Source organism: Halichoeres trimaculatus, unplaced genomic scaffold (assembly GCF_033239565.1).
Source record: "Halichoeres trimaculatus isolate MK-OKI-2021-1 unplaced genomic scaffold, fHalTri1.1 fHalTri1_scaffold_19, whole genome shotgun sequence".
NCBI classification, from domain to species: domain Eukaryota; kingdom Metazoa; phylum Chordata; class Actinopteri; order Labriformes; family Labridae; genus Halichoeres; species Halichoeres trimaculatus.
Genome location: NW_027437197.1, coordinates 24119190 through 24139536, shown reverse-complemented (window position 1 = coordinate 24139536; position 20347 = coordinate 24119190). Strand labels below are relative to the sequence as shown.

The following is a 20347-nucleotide window of genomic DNA, read 5'->3' as shown; positions in this document are numbered from 1 at the left end:
TTTTCAGATTTCTGCTGTGCACAGATAAAGATCACCTCAGGCAGCAAAACTGGGAGAAAACACTTCCCACCCAGATGCTGAACCACCCAGAGAGCAGCTAAAAGTGTTTGCACACACACACACACACACACACACACAGAAAATCTACACACTTTCTTTCTGCACAGTTGGTGGAATAGTTCTCCTCAGGGCGTCCTCTTCCCAACCTGCCAGGGAGGTGCTGCAGGAGCCTGCAGGGAATCGATCAGCATTCCTCCGCTCTACGCCAGACCTGTCTGTCTACCTGTCTGTCTACCTGTCTGTGGGCCTGCTCTGAGTCAAATCAAGGGCAGCAGAGCCAGGGGGTAAGACACTGCAGGGGATAACACCCCTACCACTCAGCACAAGGCGGTCTCTTTGTGTATGTGTGTGTGTGTTTCCTGATAGAGTGGGCAGGGAGGATGTTAAGCTGCTGCTGATTCCTAAATCTTCTCAAGCAAAAGGGAAGCTTGTGATCATCCTCTTACCTTCTGATAAAAGAGAAATAAATGTACAAGTCCTGACTGTCGACATTTCTTTTTTTATAATGACTCACAGGGGAAGGGAATTAGGTCAGATGTGTAGGTCGTTCAACAACCTGAAAGTGTACAATGTGACTCTGCTGCTCTGCTGCTCTGCTGCAATACTGGAAACCATAAAACCTCACCTCATAATACAAACTGCTCAATAAAATATAAGCATATTTTATGTATGAAAAGAGAGATGATGGTTATTTTGGATTAAGATTAAGTCCTGACATCATGGGAAGTGAACATGAGACTACATGAAATCAACTGAACTCACCAGCCACTTGATTAGAAACACCTGTTCACCTGCTCGTTAACACAAATATCTGATCACATGGCAGCAACTCAGCAGACAACCCAGTTCTAGCACTATATATTCTTCATAAAGACACCAGTTTTTTCTTATGTCAATATCGCTTTTCACATAGATCTTGTTTAACAGCTGAGTGGTAGGAAGGAAGTGGGTGTGAGGTGCCAAACAAGAGGCCATATCTTGAGGGGTTATCCCTGAGGACTGCAACCTTTACTTTAATGGGAGCTGTTTTGCCTCAGCTCACCTGGATTAAAATCATTTGGGAGCCACAAAATCTAATTATCTTGACGATAAAAGACTATAGAGTGTGTAAAATTCTATACATAGTTGAAATAAAGGGAATAACTTTCTAAATAAGAAGTTTTTTGAATTCATGAAATGGTACATGTGATGTCTTGGATTGATATTTTCAATAGATTTAAAGAAATTTCAAATAATAATAATAATAATAATAATAATAATAATAATAATAATAATAATAATAATAATAATAATAATAATAATAATAATAAATAAATAAATAAATAAAAATATTTAAAATATTTTTAAAAAATTGAAATTTAGTTTTGATTTTTTTAATGAAATTTCAAGAATTTAAAGAAAACCTTTTGTTGTTTGCTAATGTCTCACCACATATCAGTCATGTATATTAATCCGGCTGTGACAGTTAAATGAATCCATCTACACAGATTCAAAATTTGAATTGTCTTCCAGATTAGTGTTTTTGTAGATGTAGATTTTGTAGATCTTACCAGGGCTGTAAAACTTGAGGTTATCCACAGGTGCATGGAAAGCTGGTGGGCTGTTGATGTTGTAGGAGGTGAAGCAGAGCGGTGGCAGGTTTTATTGACAGATGTGATGAAGATTTAATCTAACAAAATATAAATGCATTATTTTGTTTACTGTCAATGTCCTAAATATCCCTCTGTAAAAAAAATCAAAAGTCTTTATTTTAATCACATTATTTTAGAGCTACAAAGAGAGGCTGCAAAGCAGTCAAAGAGCAGCATGAGGCCCCAGAGCCGCAGGTTGAAGACCCTTGGACTATCCTATAGTCGACAAGAGTAAAATTTTTAATGCAGCAGCTTTCTGTCTTTTTTTCTTTTCTTTTAAGTTATCTTGATATTTTGGAGCCTGTTGTTACTTTTTATGGCTAATTTGCTGACCATTGACACCAAACTGGTTACATTTGTGTTTTTATTCATTTGTTTATTTTGCTTCTTTGTGTGTCCAGAGATCCTACGTGTAACACGAGATTTCCCCTGTTAGCAGCCTGTAGCACGTGGATGCTAACCAGTGCTAGGGCTGGTGTTTTCAGCAGGCTGAGGACAACATGCTGGTGCTATAGTGTGGGCTAAAAAGAGATGACACTAACCTGTCCTTCCATCCATCATTACAGGGAATGTAAGATCTATCTCCAATAAGATGCACAAGCTAGCCGTGCTAAGCCAGCACCAGAGGGAATACTAGAGGGCAGAGCAAAATCATGCTATTCACAGAGACATGGCTAACAGAGCTAACACCTGACATGAACGTCACATTGGAAGAGCTTCACCTGCTGTGGGCAGACAGGATCCAGGAGACAGAGACTGAACAGACTGCTGTTAGAGGCTGGAGAACTATGGCCAAGCTGTTGTCTCTGATGGATTTTTTTTTTCAAGTTGACACCATTATGATTCTTTTTATGTATTATTGAATTTTTTGCACTAAATTCTTTCATGTTTTGCTGCTGTGACTCTGAATTTCCCTTGGGGATTAATAAAGTACATTCTATTCTAGTCTATCGTTACAAGATTACGTTTACAAAGTCTACGCTCAGTAGCTTAGCAGAAATTTAAAATGGTATCAGAAACACTTTAAAAATAGCAATCGCTGTGTTATTGTGGGAAATGGTCCCCTTAAAGTGATGCATTTTGGAAACAGTAAATAGATGTGGGATGTAAAAAACAGACAACCACAGTTAGTCATGACAAAAATACAAAGATTTATTTAGAAAGAATGAAAAAAGCTCCCAAATAACACTGTTTAGTCCTTAAATATAAGTGTAGTACAAATGTATCTTCAACACTTCCATTAGGCATCAGTGTGTTTCCCCCTGGAAGTTCATGTTTAGTGTATAGTGTGTTTGAAAGCAAGCTTCACACAGATAAGGCACAGACATGTGGTGAGTGAGTGTAAAAAGTGGCTGATTGTGACCAGATGTGAGTTGATTGTGTTAGATTACAAAATAAAAGTCACAAAGCCATTCACCTTCTTCATAAAATGAACAGTTACAGGATTCATTTAAAACAAGTTAACGGTTTGTGTCACAAATAAAGATACAAGTAAAATGTATATATGCTTATATGTAGTAACATGTACCTTCTCTGGCTCAACGTCACCGTAAACAATTTCTAAATAGGAGAAAAATGTCAGAGGTTTAACAGTGGCTCCTGTAGGTTTGTGTTTTGCTGGTGAGCTCATCATAAAACCATCAAGCTGGTGAAAAAAAAACAAAAAAAACAATACAGACGAGATATGACAGTGGAAAGCCATGTGGACATACTTAATGCTTGTGATAACACAACATCAGTCATCACAAATCATCTCTTAAGCCCTTTTTCAGACATGCTGCATAAATCCAGCTGGATTTTACTCCAGATTTATAAAATGAATTCCTCAGATCTGCGGCAACAGCTCTGCCCAAGAAAAGCGGTGAGCTGAATAAAAAATAATAAAGGATAAAATTGTTGATTGTTTACTTCTGTGGTTTCTTAATGACCTGTTAGCTTCTGCCACACTCACAAATTCCCCCAACTAAAACTCTGCTTTGTGTTTGTCCTGATGCGTAATCTGAGATGCAGTTTAAAGTCACAAACATCCTAAAGTGACTGTCTCATTAGCAAAGCTTCATGACCACATGGGAAAGCATTAAGAGTGATTACAATATAAACAAAGAGATTAAATGTAACAGAAGTCCCTTATCACGACTTGTTTGAACCTGTCCCAGCCCTTTGTTCAAAGCACAGCGCCCACTGTGACGCCTGTGTGAGGATCATGACTATGAGGTGCTACAAATAGAAGAGTACATAGAAAATTAGTTTTTATGATACTGAAAGGATAAATATAAAATACAACACAGATGTATAAAAGCCGCAAAGAAGATATAAAATACCTGGGAAAGAGTTTACACAGGATCCATGGCTACAATCATTAAACTTTGGCAAAAGATCAAACTCACACACACATAAAAACACTGCTGGAGTGTGTGTATGGGGAGGGGATGCCTTGGTTAGTGTTTGAAAGTGGCCACAGAAGGCATGGGGTGGGAAAAGAAAGTCACTGGTTATACTGGTCAGAATGAAGGTCCATGTCAGATCCAAAGTCTTCACATGAAGCCAGAACTGGAAGGAGAGAAAAACAGGAAGTTTGATGAGTCGGCACAAAATGTGTATCACAAACTGTACAACTAAGTTAGAAAGCAATGACAGTACAGAACATAATTACACAAGTCAAATTGCTCTGAGAGGTCTCAAGAAGAAAACAGGGTTCAAACTGTCTTCCTACAATGTGTAGTTTCTGTGCAGCTGTGTAGCTCTTAGAAAAACATACTGCTCCACTGTGGAGCTTGCAGACTAAAATCTGTGTTTATTTACTCATTTAATGCTCTTAACTGGTTTGTTTAGCAGAAGTTGAAAGATGCTATGTGGAGGATCTGTTTTAATTGGACTGCTTCGCCACCCTTTGGCCCGGAGTCTCATGCACACTGTCGTAAATCACTTTAAGCAAGCAGTCTGTTTGTTTGGATCGAAACAAATTTCTTTGTTCAAGTCAACTTTTTACTGGATACAACGCACCAAGGTATGTTATTTATCAGTACAGTTGCGTAGTGTTACAGTTTGAAATGTGACATCTAGCAAACATCTTAGGAGTCGACTATAAGTAGTGCTATCGGTAGCCCGGTACAACATATCTGTAGGCTAATGTAACAAGTAAACACTGTCAGTTCGTTTGTAGTTTAGTAGCTGTTTATATTTAGCTCTAAGACGTGTCTGTAATGTGTAACGTTAGTAAATCCTGGTTATGTCCTGCCAGTCATCTACCAATCAGAGCTAACGTAACCTCACTCTTTATTTTATTGACAGACTCCCAAGTTTGAACAGACCACTGCAGAATAACTGCTGACTGTGGGTTGGAATCAACATTAGCACAAACAGTTAGCCCCTGTGTTAGCCTTTAGCTCGTGCTCTATCTCTCTCCTGTTTATCTTTCTTCTGCTCTTCTGTCCTTTTTCTGTCTGACAGTTAGGCTCCAGTGTCCACCATCACTACAAAATTAATCACAGAAATCGTTTTCAACAGAGAAAAATACTGATCTCTCTTCTCACTACTAAACTTTGTCAGCTGGCGTGGTGTTGTCATAGAGACCTAAATGTGCCGTAAATCAATCTGGTCTTGCTCGACCCAAATCGGGAAGCTAAGAAGTAGCATTTTAAAATCACCTGTAACCTGTAGTATTGGTGCTGATAATCTCATTTTAGAGTTTGGATTACAATCAGGCATATATCTAACAGGGAAACTTTTTCAAGACCACTCAAAAACTCCTCACAGCCCCTTTAAAGGAGTTCCCTTTAAATGTACCAATATGTCTGGTGAGGAAGAAGAGCTATTTCAGATTGGTGCTGATCAGGGATTAGATCACCCCAGACCCTCCAGTTGGTGGTTCAAATCCAGTCTGTGGCCTCCCATGTCACTGTCCACTCTCACCCTGTTCCCTGCTTTATCTGCTGTCGTTTCATCTCTGAATGAAATTACTTAAAAACAGACAGATCAGCCTCACTATGTCTTTTCCATTAGCGTAATTTTTTTTTTTTTTCCGTTGCTAGGCGCTACCCAAGTAGCTGCCTGTTGCAGCAGCTCTCTCGTCTTTTTCCGTTTCTTGTAATTATTTTGTCTCTTTTTCGTCATCTTTGTATTTGGAGTGGATCATTACTTTGTATGGTTCATTTTCGGTCACGGACACCAAACTTTTTGTGGCTTCGACGGTATTTTTTACTACTTTTCTCCTGTGTTTGTCTGGAGATCCTACATGTAACCATGGCTGCATTGTTTACATGCGAAATTAGCTGTTAGCAGCCTGTAGCATGTCAATGCTAACTAGTGTAAGGCTTGATGATTTCCCTTCAAGTGAGGAGGAGGTGAGGACGACGTGCTGGTTCTCGGATGTGAGCTGGGAGGTGACGACATGGACCTGTCCTTCCATCCATCGTTGTCGGGAACGTGGGTTCTAGCCCCGAGGGATGGACGAGCTAGCTGTGCTAACCCAGCGGCATCGTGCTGTTCACGGAAGTGGGTGACGGAGCTGACATCGGACGCCGCGACACATCGGAGGAGCTTCGCCTGCTGTGAGCAGACAGGATCCAGGAGACAGAGACTGAACAGACTGCTGGGGAGGCTCAGTCCTGGACCCTGTGGAGGTGGAGACTGACTGGGCTGGAGAGTGGTGGACGGGATGTCGTCACCTAACTTCTTATGGATCTTTTTGCACTTTCTATACTCTTTCTTACTTTTGTTTTCTTAAATGCTGTGGTGACTCCTGAATTTCCCCTCGGGGATAAATAAAGTATTTTCTATTCTATTCTATTCTATTCTATTCTATTCTATTCTATTCTATGTCTTTTCCATTAGCATCCACTCTGAATGAAGGCCAATTTTCAACCACATTGTGTGCAATGTTCATCAGGAAAGTGCAGTTGGATTATAGCACCATCTTCTGGGTACAGTACCTCTCTACAGAAGTGTATTAGCCACACAAGTTTAGAGTTTGCATTTCTTCATATGAAAAGTATTATGAGTGCATTTTTCACACGTCTTGCCCTGACTGTGTAATATTAACCCGTCCTTGGTTTTTGAGTTTCTTACTTCTTGCGGTCTTTGTCCTTCTTGCCGTTGGCAGTGAGACTCTGGGCCTGCAGGAGCTGAGCAGCAGCTCGCCTCTTGCCAAAGGAACTCTGGTCATCCTCCAGGTGTCTCTTCTTTTCTTCCAGCGCTGCTTTCTCATCGGCATGGAGACGCTTCAGCTGCTCGAAACGGCTTTGCAGCTAGAAAACGCATAGAAAAGAGTTTAGCTGCATGTGAGAATCAAGCTTCTTTCAGGACTTCAGAGATTTCCTTCAACACCAACCTCTCTCTCAGCCTCTTTCAGCTCCGCCTCCTTCTCCTTCACCCTCTGCACAAACATCTGCCTCATCTCGTCCTCTCGCTTCTGCAGCTCCACCAGGAACTCCTGACGTTTGGCCTCGTATGTCTGCTGCAGACTGCACAAACAAAAACAAGTTATCACTGTTATTCTCTGCTCTCCCATGCCTACACAGGTGTCTCCAGGTGGGTCACTCACCTGACAGGTTTGCACTCTGGGTCGGTGTCTTTGAATCCCATTTCCTCCAGTTTGCATCGTCTGTAGAGCTCATAATGGCGCGTGTGCGTCTGCTCTCTCAGGTCCTCCATGTTGACACAGATGAGCATCTCACGCAGTTTCACAAAATCACAATGATTCTCATTCTCGACTGTCACAGGACAGAAAGAACAAAAGATGGGTTTAGCAATAAGCTGAAAAAATACTGAACACTTCATGTAAGGTTCATTTCTATTTATATGAAGTGATGTTCTAAAATCAGTTCCTGCCAGCGAGAATCGACTTTTGTGTAACATCTGATTTACAAAAACAAAATCTCATTTCTTAAGTTATTTCTGCCAGTTTTGATTCATACTTTACAGATGGAAACTGGTTTAAAAGGTCAAAGAGAAAACCGTCTTACCTTGAACGACCCCCCAGGGATACTGACGAGCCTTAACCATCTTATTTCCAACGCAGACTTCCTCTGTGCTGCCTACGACTGCAAACGGCAAATGACCCTGCACACAGTGTACTTTCCGATCACACACTTGAACATGACAGACAACAGCTTGGAACATATTGATGAGTTTTATTCAAACCAAGTCTAATCATAGTCCTTTATGTGCAGGTGAAGGTGGTTCAAGTGTGTGTGAGTTTTCTTACATTCATTGTGGTGTTGACCTTTGCCACTGTCTCGTCGTCCAGGGGAAACTGGTAGATCTGGACACCGTTGCTGACCAGCTCGCTCATGATTTTGATCTTGAACTTGTGCAGCTCTGACTTGCTGATGGTGTCGGCTTTGGCGATCACCGGTATGATGTTCACCTGCAGGGAGAAAAACAATAAAAGTTCTGGTATTAAAAAAAGCCTTGTGCGCAAAAAATACATCATATACACGTTGTGCTGTGCAGACACCAGAGACACTAAAAGTGATACTCTGGGATGGAACATGTTGGGTCCTATCACAAGGTTTAGGGCAGAAATTACCCCTACAGCAGTGATTTTGTGCAGCAGAAGCCCAGGGCGCTCGCACCAAACACCCCCTCCCTGCTCCTCTGCCGGTTTCCTCTGCACTCAGACGGGGCCATATTTTACTTGAGCAAAAACACAAATAAACGGACTCTCACCAAAAAACTCTGATATTGGTCACACGCTTTATTTAGAGAATTTTCAGCGCGTTACTTTCACACAAAAACACCGCTAAATAAGACTCTAGTTCTCATCGTGTCATAAAACGGCGCTACCTCTGCTCCAGAGCCACAGCTGGCTATGAGGCACTCGCCGCTTAGTGTATCAGTCCGCGCGCGGCGTGCCAGATATAAACAAACACAGGTAGTCTGCCAGGATGAATTATGCAATAAGAACGTAAAGATGAGTGATTATGAGAGCCAGTAATGCACTGAAAATTCTCTAAATAAAGCGTGAATGCAGACAGATTTTTTCGGTGGGAGTCCGTTTATTTGTGTTTTAGGTCAAGTAAAATATGGCCCCGTCTGAGTGCAGAGGAAACCGGCAGAGGAGCAGGGAGGGGGTGTTTGGTACGAGCGCCCTGGGCTTCTGCTGCACAAAATCACTGCTGTAGGGGTAATTTCTGCCCTAAACCTTGTGATAGGACCCAACTTGTTCTATCCCGGAGTATCACTTTAAGGCCCATTTATGCTCAACGTTACACACATATACGGAATGGGACGGAGCCTTCTGTTCGTGCTCTGCGTGGATTTTTGTACTTTATTCCACATGTTTCCATAAAGCTTACAAATACAGGGCGAACGGAGCAGTACCACTGAAAACCATGGGAACAGTGTTGATGTCACTACCTGATACATAGCTTTGGTGAGACACAAAGAAGAAACACTGCAAAAAACTGAATCTTATCAAATGATTTTGTCTTATTTTCAGTAGAAAATGACTTATAGACTTAATATGAGCCACATTTACCTGACCAGTCCATAAAATGTCTTATTTCAAGTTATTCAAAGACAAAAATTAGGTCTAAATTGCTTGTAACAAGTTAAAAAAATCTACCAATGGAGCAAGAGAAAGGTTACTTGCATTAAGACATTTTTCTAGTTTCAAGAAAATTTTCTAGAATTTTTTCTTTGTTCCATTGGCAGATTTTTTCAGTTGTTAAAAGCAATTCAGACCTCTAATTTTGTCCTTTAATAACTTAAAACAAGACATTCTCTGGCCTGATAAGTTGAATGTGGCTCATATCAAGTATAATAAGACAAATTTTACTTTAATATAGGTCAATATACTTGATAAGTAAGAAAGTACATTTGGCTGTAGATGTTTTTGACCGCTTATTTTGTTTCTATTGTGTAAACTTGTTCTTTCTGCTTTGTTTTTAACTTTGTTGTTGTGTGTTTTTTTGCAACTCTGTTTGTGCTGCTGCCTGTCTTGGCCAGGACTCTCTTGTATACGAGATTTTTAATCTCAACAAGACTTTTTCCTGGTTAAATAAAGGTAAATAAGATGTCTGGGTTTTTTGGGTTTTTTTTTTGCAGTGAACAGGAATGAACAACAATGGCGGAGCTTCTGCAATGTATTTAACAGCCCCACCAACTACCACCTCCTACAATGCTGCCTCCGCATAAGGTATATTAGCAATACCTCCTCCACAGTCGGCATGTTTGTCATTAAGTTTGTATTTATCATAAACTTTTGTCTCTGAGCTGCCCCCCCTGGTGGCTATATTGGTTAACTGCAATGTCAACGTAAATAACGCATAGGGGTTTGTGAGCAGTGAGAATAACATTGTTTGAAAAGGGGGGATATGTTTTTGAATGTGGAGAATAAATGGTCCTACGACCTTTAACTTATTTGTAGAAACACAAGTCTGTAAGTTCAAGATTCAAATCTAAGCATGTTTGTCTTATTTTTAGTACAAAAAAAAAAAAAGTATCTCTCTGATCGGACACATTTAAAAAAAAAAAAGTGTTAACTATTCTAGCATTGTTTTCTTTAATTAGTATGTCCAAAAGACTTTGGATAAGTGTTGTATATAAAGAGGGTTCAGTGGTGTTATTTCTGGCTCAGCAGCCCACTCTGCTGTCCAAATCAGTCCACATTCCTTTCCTGCCACTCCGTCTTTCTGTCTGTCTGTCCTCTTGTACCAGAGACAGGCCTGGAATGATTTGTTGTCACTGGACAAGCCACTGGGCCCTACCACACACACATGAAGAACACACACTGATCCCAGCAGAGAAAACAAAACAATGCTCCCAGATCTGTTCCAGCAGCTGTCTGAGTGACTGACTGTCTGCTGTCAGAGCGCTGCAGCTCCAACAAACGCTTCCTTCACTGTGTATCTATAGAGTGACACAAAAGGCCAACTCGAGTGTGTGTGCGTGAGGTGATTACAGCATTCCACCACGTTTTCTGCTCCATTCACACGCAAATCTGGGGTTACAGACACCCCAGAGCAGGGAAGTTGCACAAACACACCAAAAAAAAAACACAAAGTCACTACACACAGAGAGCATGGGAAAGTTTGTGACCACTTTAAGAGAGGAGGGAGGAGTTCAGCCAGTCAGGAGAAGGAGGCTCCCAACAGTCTAAGAGAAAAACACTTATCAAAACGTCCAGAGGAAGTCTCAACACAGCTTTTCTGCTTTTAAACCATGAGTGTTATGTTCATTATTTGTCCATGAACCAAAAAAACAAATAGCTTAATGTTGTGTGTCATTGTCGATATTTTTTCTACATTATGTCTGCTGATAAACAGCAAAAACTTCAATCTTAGCGTTATGCTATATCTTACGCAAAAGTTGTTTTAGTTGACTGTATAGAAACCACATTCACCCAAAATATATAAGCACAAACATTTATTCAACCTTTTAACCCATACAAAAAGTCAGCCTCTTCTTACCTTACTGTCCAGTTTTTTCATTGTCACCAGGTCCAGGGATTTCAGAGAGTGACCCGAGGGTGAGATGAAGTAAAGACATGCGTGGACTCGCGAGTCATGGTAGTTGTGAAGGGAGCGCTTGATTTTGAGCTCCTCCTGAAGGTAGCTCTCAAACTGCCTGTCGATGTAGTCCACCACTGGCTGATAGCTGCAGGACAGACACAGAAAATCTGATCAGAAACCTGCTCTCACTCCGCACTAGTTTGACTCCTTATCATTTAGCTTTTTGGTACACCTTCCTGTCAGGATGAACTCTTCTTCCCTTACCTCTCCTGCTTGTTCATTTGATCTCCAAACCCAACTGTGTTGACCACGGTGAGTCGTAGTCTGACATTGCTCTCCTGGAGGTCGTAGGTCTGCGCCCTCAGCTTCACCTGAGGCTCGAAGTGAGACGACTCAAAGTTCTCAAAGTTGGTGTTAAAAAGAGTGTCCATGAGGGTAGACTTTCCAATGCCAGTTTCACCTGCAACCAAAGACAGAAGAGTCCATTATTTTTACTTTTTGAACACACGTAAAGTAAAAAAATAAAAAAAGGTTTGTGTTAGTTTTTGGGGGATTCGGTAAAAGAGGTGGTTGAAGAATTACCGATGCACAGGATGTTGAAGCAGAAGCCTTGATAAATGGACTTGTTGACCAATTGGTCTGGAAGGCTGTCAAAGCCTACATGTCCTGCCAGAGACAGAGGCCTCATTCCTTTATCCTGAGAGAGAATCACAGAGACAGACAAATAAGAATGATCTTGTTTAAAAGATATCGAAGACAGGTTCACTCGGCTGCATTTCGGGATGAATACAAACATTAAAACACCAGACAAGCTTAACTCCATTGATATTCTCTCAGACCAATACAACTGTAGTATTAGTATAGACGTTGACCTTCCTCTGACCCCATGTGAACTGGCATCCAGGGGGATAAAGAGGCTAAACAGCAGCCCAGTTATGGTATGGCTGGGCTCAAATGTTGACGTGCAGTGATCATAGTAATTGTCGAAACCTGTGTAATTTTATCGTTTTCTTTGTTCCAACAATGTGAACTGACGCCAAACTTAATGTGACACTGGGAATAAAGTGGTACTTAAAAAAAAACCTCAGTTTTGAAAACTTCAAAGATAAAACATCAAAACGACTTATACATGCACTCGTAATTATATTTTCTAATGGCCAACATCTCTAAATGTACATGATACATTATCCTCTTACTTCAGAGTAATAACAGTAGCATAGCTTGCTAACGCCCTCCTCCGTGCACTCTGGTTATAACAATTACACGACATCCTTTCATAAAGTTGAAATCTCTGTTGCCGCGTTGGTGAGATGTATCTGCCCGAAGAACAAATATGTTTGAGGGTTTCTTTTTCATAATGAACACTTCAACTTCATGGTTTCAATTCAACCTAAAAGACATCATTAACATACTTTACATGCTAATGGTAGCTAACTCAGCGGTAGCCCCGGACACTCCCTGCTCGACTGTCACTAACAATGCCATATGTCAATCAAAAATAAGAAAAATACCCACCGGCTGCCGAGCAACATCTGTAGAAGCCATAGTTTTGTCCACAGGTGAATCTCCCGAGTAATTAACAGATAAAACCACCACAAAAAAAAACTAAATACTTTACAGAGGACTTATCAGGACCGCCTCACCGCGTCTACCGATGACAACTGGACAGACGAGTCCATTGTAAATAAGATAGGAATGAGGTTATATTTTATTTTCTGTATTTTGACCACAGATATAAAGTAGAAAATTCAAAGTTAATTGTTGTGAAAATCTAATTAATACACATTTTTAAGAAATAAGTACTAAAAAACTGTGGACAAAAGAGGCAAAACAACTTGCAATTAAATGTACGCTTCTTATTCCACCCCCTTTTTGTAAAATGGTACGGCGCAGCATGATTTTCCCAGTGTCTTTCCCAGTGCAAATCACGGACTGTCGGAAAAATACATTTTTACGAAGCAAAGCATGATTTTAAGCCCCTTCTCTGAAAATTTTCTATGTGCACTCTATAGTGGTAAAGTATTATTTAGCTTTCAGTAACATCGATTAGTCTATATCGTACCGTTTGACCCACATGCTAGCTCTGGAAAAAAAATACAATATTAACAACTTTTAGACGAAAGTGAGCGAGGTAGGAGCGAAATGAGTAAGAAGTTGCACCCAAATTTGTTGGTTTTCTGCTTCTTTCTCGTGCTACCACTGTTCTTCTGACAAAGGAGTTAAAACTTATTCCCAATGAGATGCTTGTTATTTTTCACCAGCATGAACTCTCAAAGTTTACGAGGAGGACTTGAATGCATCATAGTTCCAGCGATAGTCTGCATGCAAGGTGCGACCCCTATCTGCCACAGCCAGACACTCCCCATGGAGGAGAGGAGGAGGAAAATGGTCCGGATGATGCTGTCATCCGTCGTCTCGGTCCTCGCTTCATAATAATGGCACGAACATGGAGTCATTTTGAAACCTAACCCGAATATCAATCTTTACCTGCTCAGTGGGGACATTTGGGGTGATGATGGCGTCCCAGCGCACGGAGCAGGCCGTGCAGGATTTCCTGATGGAGCGAGGAGGGAGGGTCCAACAGATGGAGCTGATCGAACATTTCCAATCAGTGTGGGGGGAGACTGACCCGTCGAAGGAAGGGGTGGATCGTGAAGCGCTGCAACGCATTGTGGAAAACGTGGGTTTCGTTCAGGTGGAAGACGGCGTGAAATTTGTGTGCCTAAACACTGAAGGCATCACGGAATCGGTGATGCGTGGGGACACAGACGGACGCGATCACGCCGAGTGCAATGGGAATATACAGAAGACGCTGGACAACAACTATGTCAACAGCAACACTGACAATGAAGGCCAAACAGGTGAGGGACACCTTTCGTTGTTTCAATTATGCTTTGTTTTTAAAAACAACGATTTGTTTTGTGTGGATATTTAGATATCCTGACATTTTCCAGGATTAATTTCTTATTCCAATTTTCATATGAATCAAATATTATTTTTAACTATGGTTATCCCACCTGACTTATTTGTTTTGATGTTACTGCATTGTCTCGTATCAACCCTTTTAAATCCTCTAAATAAGAAATAATTCGACTCCAATTCAGTATACATGGCTCAAAGCTGTGAAAATACAACTACTTCTTTAGTTTTGACCCATTTCTTAAAAAAAAAAAAATCCCTCAAAGTCTACAATAATACATTACAATAGTAACATAGAGAAGATTACAACTGTTGTCTGGCATACCTGTAGGGATTACAGTGGAAAGGTTGCTCTTGAGTCAGTTAAGGCTTAGATTAAGCAATTGACACAAATTAAACAATGAAACAAACACGTGCCATGGTTCCACAGGAGTGTCTACCCCACTGGCTGCCAGCCTGGACAATGAGAAGCAGTCTAATGGCAATGACAAACCTGCCGCCCCATCCCACCATAGCAGGAGCAACACACCAACAAGTACCCCCTCCAGTGGAGGAGGAGAGGTTAAGCTGAGAGACAGGAGGCGGCGAGAGTCAGCCCCAGTTATCGGTGCTTCAGATCTGGACCAGGTACAGCCTGCGGGGTCCCACAACCAGCAGACGAGAGGGTCACGCAGGGTGTCAAGGGGGTCCCAACGAGCCATGCTGATCAGCTGCCTGTCAGAGGACAGCCCCTTTGATGGGTTGGACCATATTGGAGACATCAACACGCCTAAGGGGAGTCGCAGGAACTTCATAGAGCTGATGATGAGCAGTTCTCCTCAGGTAGGACACTTTGAAAAAAAAACACTCAAGGTAATTATAGTTTGTGTGGCAGCTTTAGAAATACTGCATGTCTCAAGGGTAGAGTTGACTCAGAAGTAACAACCACAGAATGCAAGAAGGTGTGTTCACAAAAATGGGCCCAAAACTATGAAAACAAACTCAAGAAGAAATTGTATCAATCTTTAACCCATTTGTTATCATTACCACACCTAGCTGTGATGTCACACCAAGAGTGTGTGCTTAAATTTCTGAGTAACACAGACATTCATTTGTCTAATTGAGCAGGTTCCCCTGCTTTTGCCTGTGTGCAACTTGCAGCTTGGCCAAGAGAGCAGCCTCTGACAGCTGACAGCTATCACACCCATTCAGGGTGTGACCAGGCATTCAATATTCATGAAGCATGACTCTGCAGTGACAGTATCCTGCCTTGCATAACCGATTGATCAAATGGAGTGAAGTAATCCGGGTATCCTTTTCTCTTGGGCATTTAACCTCTGACCCTTTCTAGTGACTGTTGGATGCAGCAGAGTTTAACACAGTCAGCCAGTATATACTGTTCTACAGTTTTATTTAGCAGACGCTTTTCTCCAAAGTGACGTACGGCACAAGTAAGAATTTTGACCAGAGGTGCACTGATCACAATTTTCTGGCCAATCAAAGATTGCCGATCTTTAAAATCAGTTTCATATGTAAGGATGGGCCGATCATCGATTCCCCAGAATTAAGGAAATCAGCATTGGTCGATTAGCCGACCGATCTATCTGTGCATGTCTAATTTTGACAATTAGTGAACCAAAGTGCTACAAGTTATTTGGCTGGTGCTGCCTTTAAGAACAAGACGATTTTTTTGCCATGTAGAATAATGTGCCCTTAACTATCCACAATTAATCACTGCAACAATATACTTCAACCTTCAACAACATTCAGAAAATAGTGCTTAATATTCATCAAGAGCTGGGTCTGAGACCTTCTGACTCATTCAGCCCCTGAGGAGAAAGAGGAGAAGGGTCAGATTAAGTGCCTAAGTGTTCCCTGAACAGATGAGTCTTCAGACATCTCTTAGGATGCAGTCACACCGTGCCATGCTTGAGCACACTTCTGGTGCTGGGGGGGGGCAATCGTGCTTGAGCACGGCACGGTTTGGATGGCCAGTGTGACTGTGCCCTCAAAGTAGAAGAGGACTCTGTGGATCATTTAGAGTAAGGCAATTCATTCTACCATTAAGGCACAACAGAGGAGAAGAGTCTGGCTAGAGATCTAGAGCCGCGCTGGGCTGGGAGCACCAGACGTCTTTCACAAGCAGAGCGTAGCGGGCCAGAAAGAGTGTAGACCTGAATGAGGGACCCCAGGTAGGCAGGAGTTGTTCTTGTCAATGTTTTGTTAGACAGAAGAAGAGCTTTGAATTTGATGTGTATTAATGTCCCCCTATGGTAGGTTCGAAGGTCTCTGATCAACCGCGGAACACGCCTGCGTGACTCAGTAAAGAGTGACGGAGATTCAACATCAATCCTCTCCTCGAACACTGACGAGGACTGTGCCTCCGTGACTCTGGACCCACTGGAACACGAGTGGATGCTGTGTGCCTCGGACGGTCTGTGGGAGAGCCTGCAGCCGCTGCTCACCGTGGAGCCGAGTCTGGTGACCAAAAGAGACTTTGTGACGGGCTTCACCTGCCTGCACTGGGCAGCCAAGCAAGGCAAAACTGAGCTGCTCTCCCAGCTGCTGGAGTTTGCCAAGGAGAACTCTATACCAGTGAACGTGAATGTGAGATCAAGTGCTGGATACACACCTCTACATCTGGCTGCTATGCATGGACACACACAGGTGGGTTGCAGTAAAACAGCAGGTACCTTGAAACACACTTTTGATGCTGTAGGAAGTTTGTTATTTAAAAAGGATCCAAAAGACAGAACTTAACTTTTGGTTATTTCCTTTTTGTCTTCACTTTGCTTTGATTGACAGATGGTTCGTGTGCTGTTGTCAGACTGGGAGGCCGACCCTGAGGCCCGAGACTACAGTGGTCGACGGGCTATCCAGTACCTGCCCCCACCACTCGCCGCCAACCTGCAAGAGGAGGGAGTGGTCACCTCACCCGGACCTGAGTCAGACAACGAAAACACCAACAGTGGCAGTGGAGGACGGGGCTGGCGCTTTCCCAGAGTCCTCCAGGGCAATCTGAACCCGCTGCGGCTCTTAAACCCACCAGCTGAGTCAGCAGAGGAAACGGGAACCACGGAGAAAACCAAAGGGGGGATGCAGAGGAAGTCGTCGCTGGGTCGACTGAACGCCAGGCTGCATCGCGGGCGCCACCGAGCGCAGATCATCCACAGCGCTTCCTTTAGGGACGCGGGGGAGGTGGGAAGAGGGGAGGATCTTCCCATCAGCCCTCTCCGAACACGACCGCTGTCCAACCTGTTTGGATAAGGTCACAAAACTCAGATCCAGAATCCAAGATAGATATAAACCAGCATTGATTTACAGAGTACTAACATTTATAACCTGACAGGTCAGGTCCTTTTTGTGAGTCAAAGCCATGGGTCATATTTAATAGTTTATCTAATAATACAGAATTTCTCATTAAGTAAACCTTGAATGTGTGTTTGTTTCAAATCTAACTTATTGTTTTCCCTTATTAGACTTATACAGAAGTGGATTAGGGCCACTGAAAAACAAATATCTTTGTTTTTGTTACTATTTTTTTCAGAGGAAAAAAGTCAGAATTCTGAGAAAAAAAGTCAGAATTGTGACTTAAGTTTCAGAATTATGACTTTTTTTTCTCAGATAAAATAGTAAAGAAAAAGTGACTTTTTTTTCAGTGGCCCTCATCCTCTTTAGGTGACTTATGTTGATCACATGTAGCATTTTATTTGCACATTTCCCTGAGTTAAACCTAAACTACAGGTCTGTGAATCCAGTGTTAGTATTTTTTTACAGTAATTCAAAGAGTACAGAGCAGGTAGCAACCCTTCCTCAGAGTGTTATTGTTTATACCTTACATAACAACAATGTAAATGTGTTTCATAAGACTAATTATCAATGTATCAACCTCCTTTCATTGAACGGTGCTGATTTTTGTACATTACATCCTCAATGTGAATGAATCTTAATGTGTAAGCATCAAGTGTTAAAGGGTTTTTGTAGGTCGTGTACAGCCGTCATGTTGGCACATGTCACTTTAACACTAGTTTGTGATTGTGAGAGAAAACTGCTCCAACTAAAACCATGTCAGCTGTTAATGGTCCAGTGAAACCTGTACTTGTGAATATTGTACACATGGTTTGAGAAAGTGCTGGAATCGTTTCATCTTAAGCTGTATGATGCACTGTATATATCTGTGTCAGGTGGCACGTCTGCTTCCGTTGATCGACAGTTGACACTAAAAGAAGGCAGAAAGTGCTTAAGACATGCTGCCAGGGCTTCAGACACACAGATAAATGTATCCAGGTGCTGTCCAGTAACACACTAGGACCATTTTATAATGTAAAAGCACAAGAAGAACAAATTTTCATAAAGTTTTTCTACCAGTTACAGTGAACCTTGAATGCTTTGATTTGTTGCGACAGGAGTTCAAGCCGTCAAGACCTTCAGTAGGGTTAGAAATCCTGAATTTTGACTAAAATCAAGTAATCAGACAGATTAACAGTCATGCAGAGTTGCCCAATGTCATAATCAAAAGGGTATTTAGGGCAGTTTAAAATTGTTCCACGGACAAACAGCTTAGCCTTTATAAATATGCAATCATCCTGATCACAGTACGACCAAGTTTTATATATAACAAGTCATCTCTTATATTGATCTAACCTTGCATGTACGCAACCATTGGTTTGTTATTCATGTTTTGCATCTGTGGATTGTTACATTTCAACAAGAAAACATGTATGTTAAGCTAAGGAGCGCACTTTGACTTTCTGACTGTTTCCCCGATCATGTGAACCTATTTTAAATCTGATTAGTGGCTCAATAACACATTGTACACTTCATGAATGTTCCCGTATTATTTTGTAGCTTTTGTACATAAATCAAAGGGGCATTGTGAATTTGTATTGTTGACTCTTTTGATGTAGAAACGTTATCTTCTAAGCCACTTTTTCAGGTGCATGTAAAGGGGCTTTGGACATGCCGTGCACTGATATTTTTCATGTTTGTGAGTCTCTGTTTTCTGTCTTATATGTGAAGTACTGTGAACTTATCATGTGGTGTGAATACACTCTCTCTCAGCCACTGCCATCTTCTTGTGCTTGTGTCATCCTTGGATATGAAATATGAAATAAACAATAATAACGATTTCAGCTGCGAGGGCACACAAAATATGGGAGGAGAACGCAGAGTCACAAAGAAGCTTTGAGCACATGATGGTCAGAATTTGCCCGTCTGACACCAAGTGATTGTCCCTGTCTGTTGGTGCTGAATAATTGATGATCCGACAACCCCCCCCAGCCTCTGCCAGCTTTGCTCCAGCTTTCATAGTTTATCCACGGCTTCCTGTCCACAAGCTGTCCGTGTAACACTGCACCCAATATACTCACAGCCAGTCTTCATCCTGCACCTGTTGTGTGTGTTCATCTGTTGTTACAAAGAACATCACCACAAAATTAAAAGCATTCTGCGCTGACCTTTGACCCGAGGAATTAATTTTCACTTTGAATCTATTTATATTTTTTCAAATCCCATCTTCATTCTACAGACGGCTGAATTATACATCACAGGACATTTGATTAAGCCTTTCATACAATGTCACACTCAACATGTGACATTTTGTCAACACACTCAGCGCCTGGAACTGAACAGATAGCTCCCACATCTTGACTGATGTTCTTCCAGCTCTGCCTTCCACTTCCTGTTCACCAGAGCGAATCAGCCACATAAAAGGAGGATTACATGTGTACGCTCATTACAATCACAAATGTGTTGCTTGTATTTATGTTAATACTCTGAAGTCAGACTCCACTCTTTGATGTCCCCTTTATCTCTGTTTTGCTTCCCTTGTCAAAAGGGATTTAAAGAGGTCGGTGAAGGGATGAATTTTTCCTGGGCCAGTGGATCTGTGGGCCTCGTAGCCCAAGGCAGCCCATTTGTTAAATTGCTGCTGATCAGGAGGCAGTAGAGAGGCAGTCTGACTGCAGCTACTGACCTACATACAAAGTGAAGGGACTAATGCCTATTATGTAAATTCCTCTGCAATCTTTTCAGGGAAACTGTGCCAACTTTTTCGCCCGGGGCTTTTTGCTGTTGGACTAATCCATGTCCAATGTAACCCCATCTCACACTCTCTCCACTAACAATTAGCATATCTATGATGGTGTTCATTTATCGTCTGACTCTGATCCATCGGTGCCAAATGGCCATCAGGGTAACAGATGATGTGCTCTGTCTCAGATAGCCAAAAAACTGGTTACAAGTGAGCACTTCCTGCTAGATGCTGTTATTCTCTGATACACAATGCTACATGGAGCCCCCACT

The 20347-nt window shown here is 41.8% G+C and overlaps 2 protein-coding genes across 2 annotated transcripts; one reads left to right on the top strand and one right to left on the bottom strand.

Annotated features, from left to right (window-relative positions):
• Nucleotides 1-2836: 2836 nt before the first annotated feature.
• Nucleotides 2837-12821, bottom strand: septin10 (septin 10). Its single transcript, XM_074694442.1, has 10 exons — nt 12662-12821; nt 11729-11843; nt 11411-11606; nt 11105-11291; nt 7897-8058; nt 7655-7751; nt 7234-7402; nt 7021-7153; nt 6759-6937; nt 2837-4241 (listed from the first exon to the last, which is right to left on the bottom strand). Exons 1-10 carry the CDS (start codon nt 12689-12691, stop codon nt 4226-4228), a joined length of 1284 nt encoding a protein of 427 aa, XP_074550543.1. The 5' UTR covers nt 12692-12821; the 3' UTR covers nt 2837-4225.
• A 647-nt stretch (nt 12822-13468) lies between these two features.
• On the top strand, nt 13469-19415 carry sowahca (sosondowah ankyrin repeat domain family Ca). The gene is made up of 4 exons (XM_074694441.1): nt 13469-14007; nt 14496-14887; nt 16322-16711; nt 16850-19415. The coding sequence occupies exons 1-4, from the start codon at nt 13659-13661 to the stop codon at nt 17309-17311; spliced, it is 1593 nt and encodes a 530-aa protein (XP_074550542.1). The 5' UTR covers nt 13469-13658; the 3' UTR covers nt 17312-19415.
• Nucleotides 19416-20347: the final 932 nt, after the last annotated feature.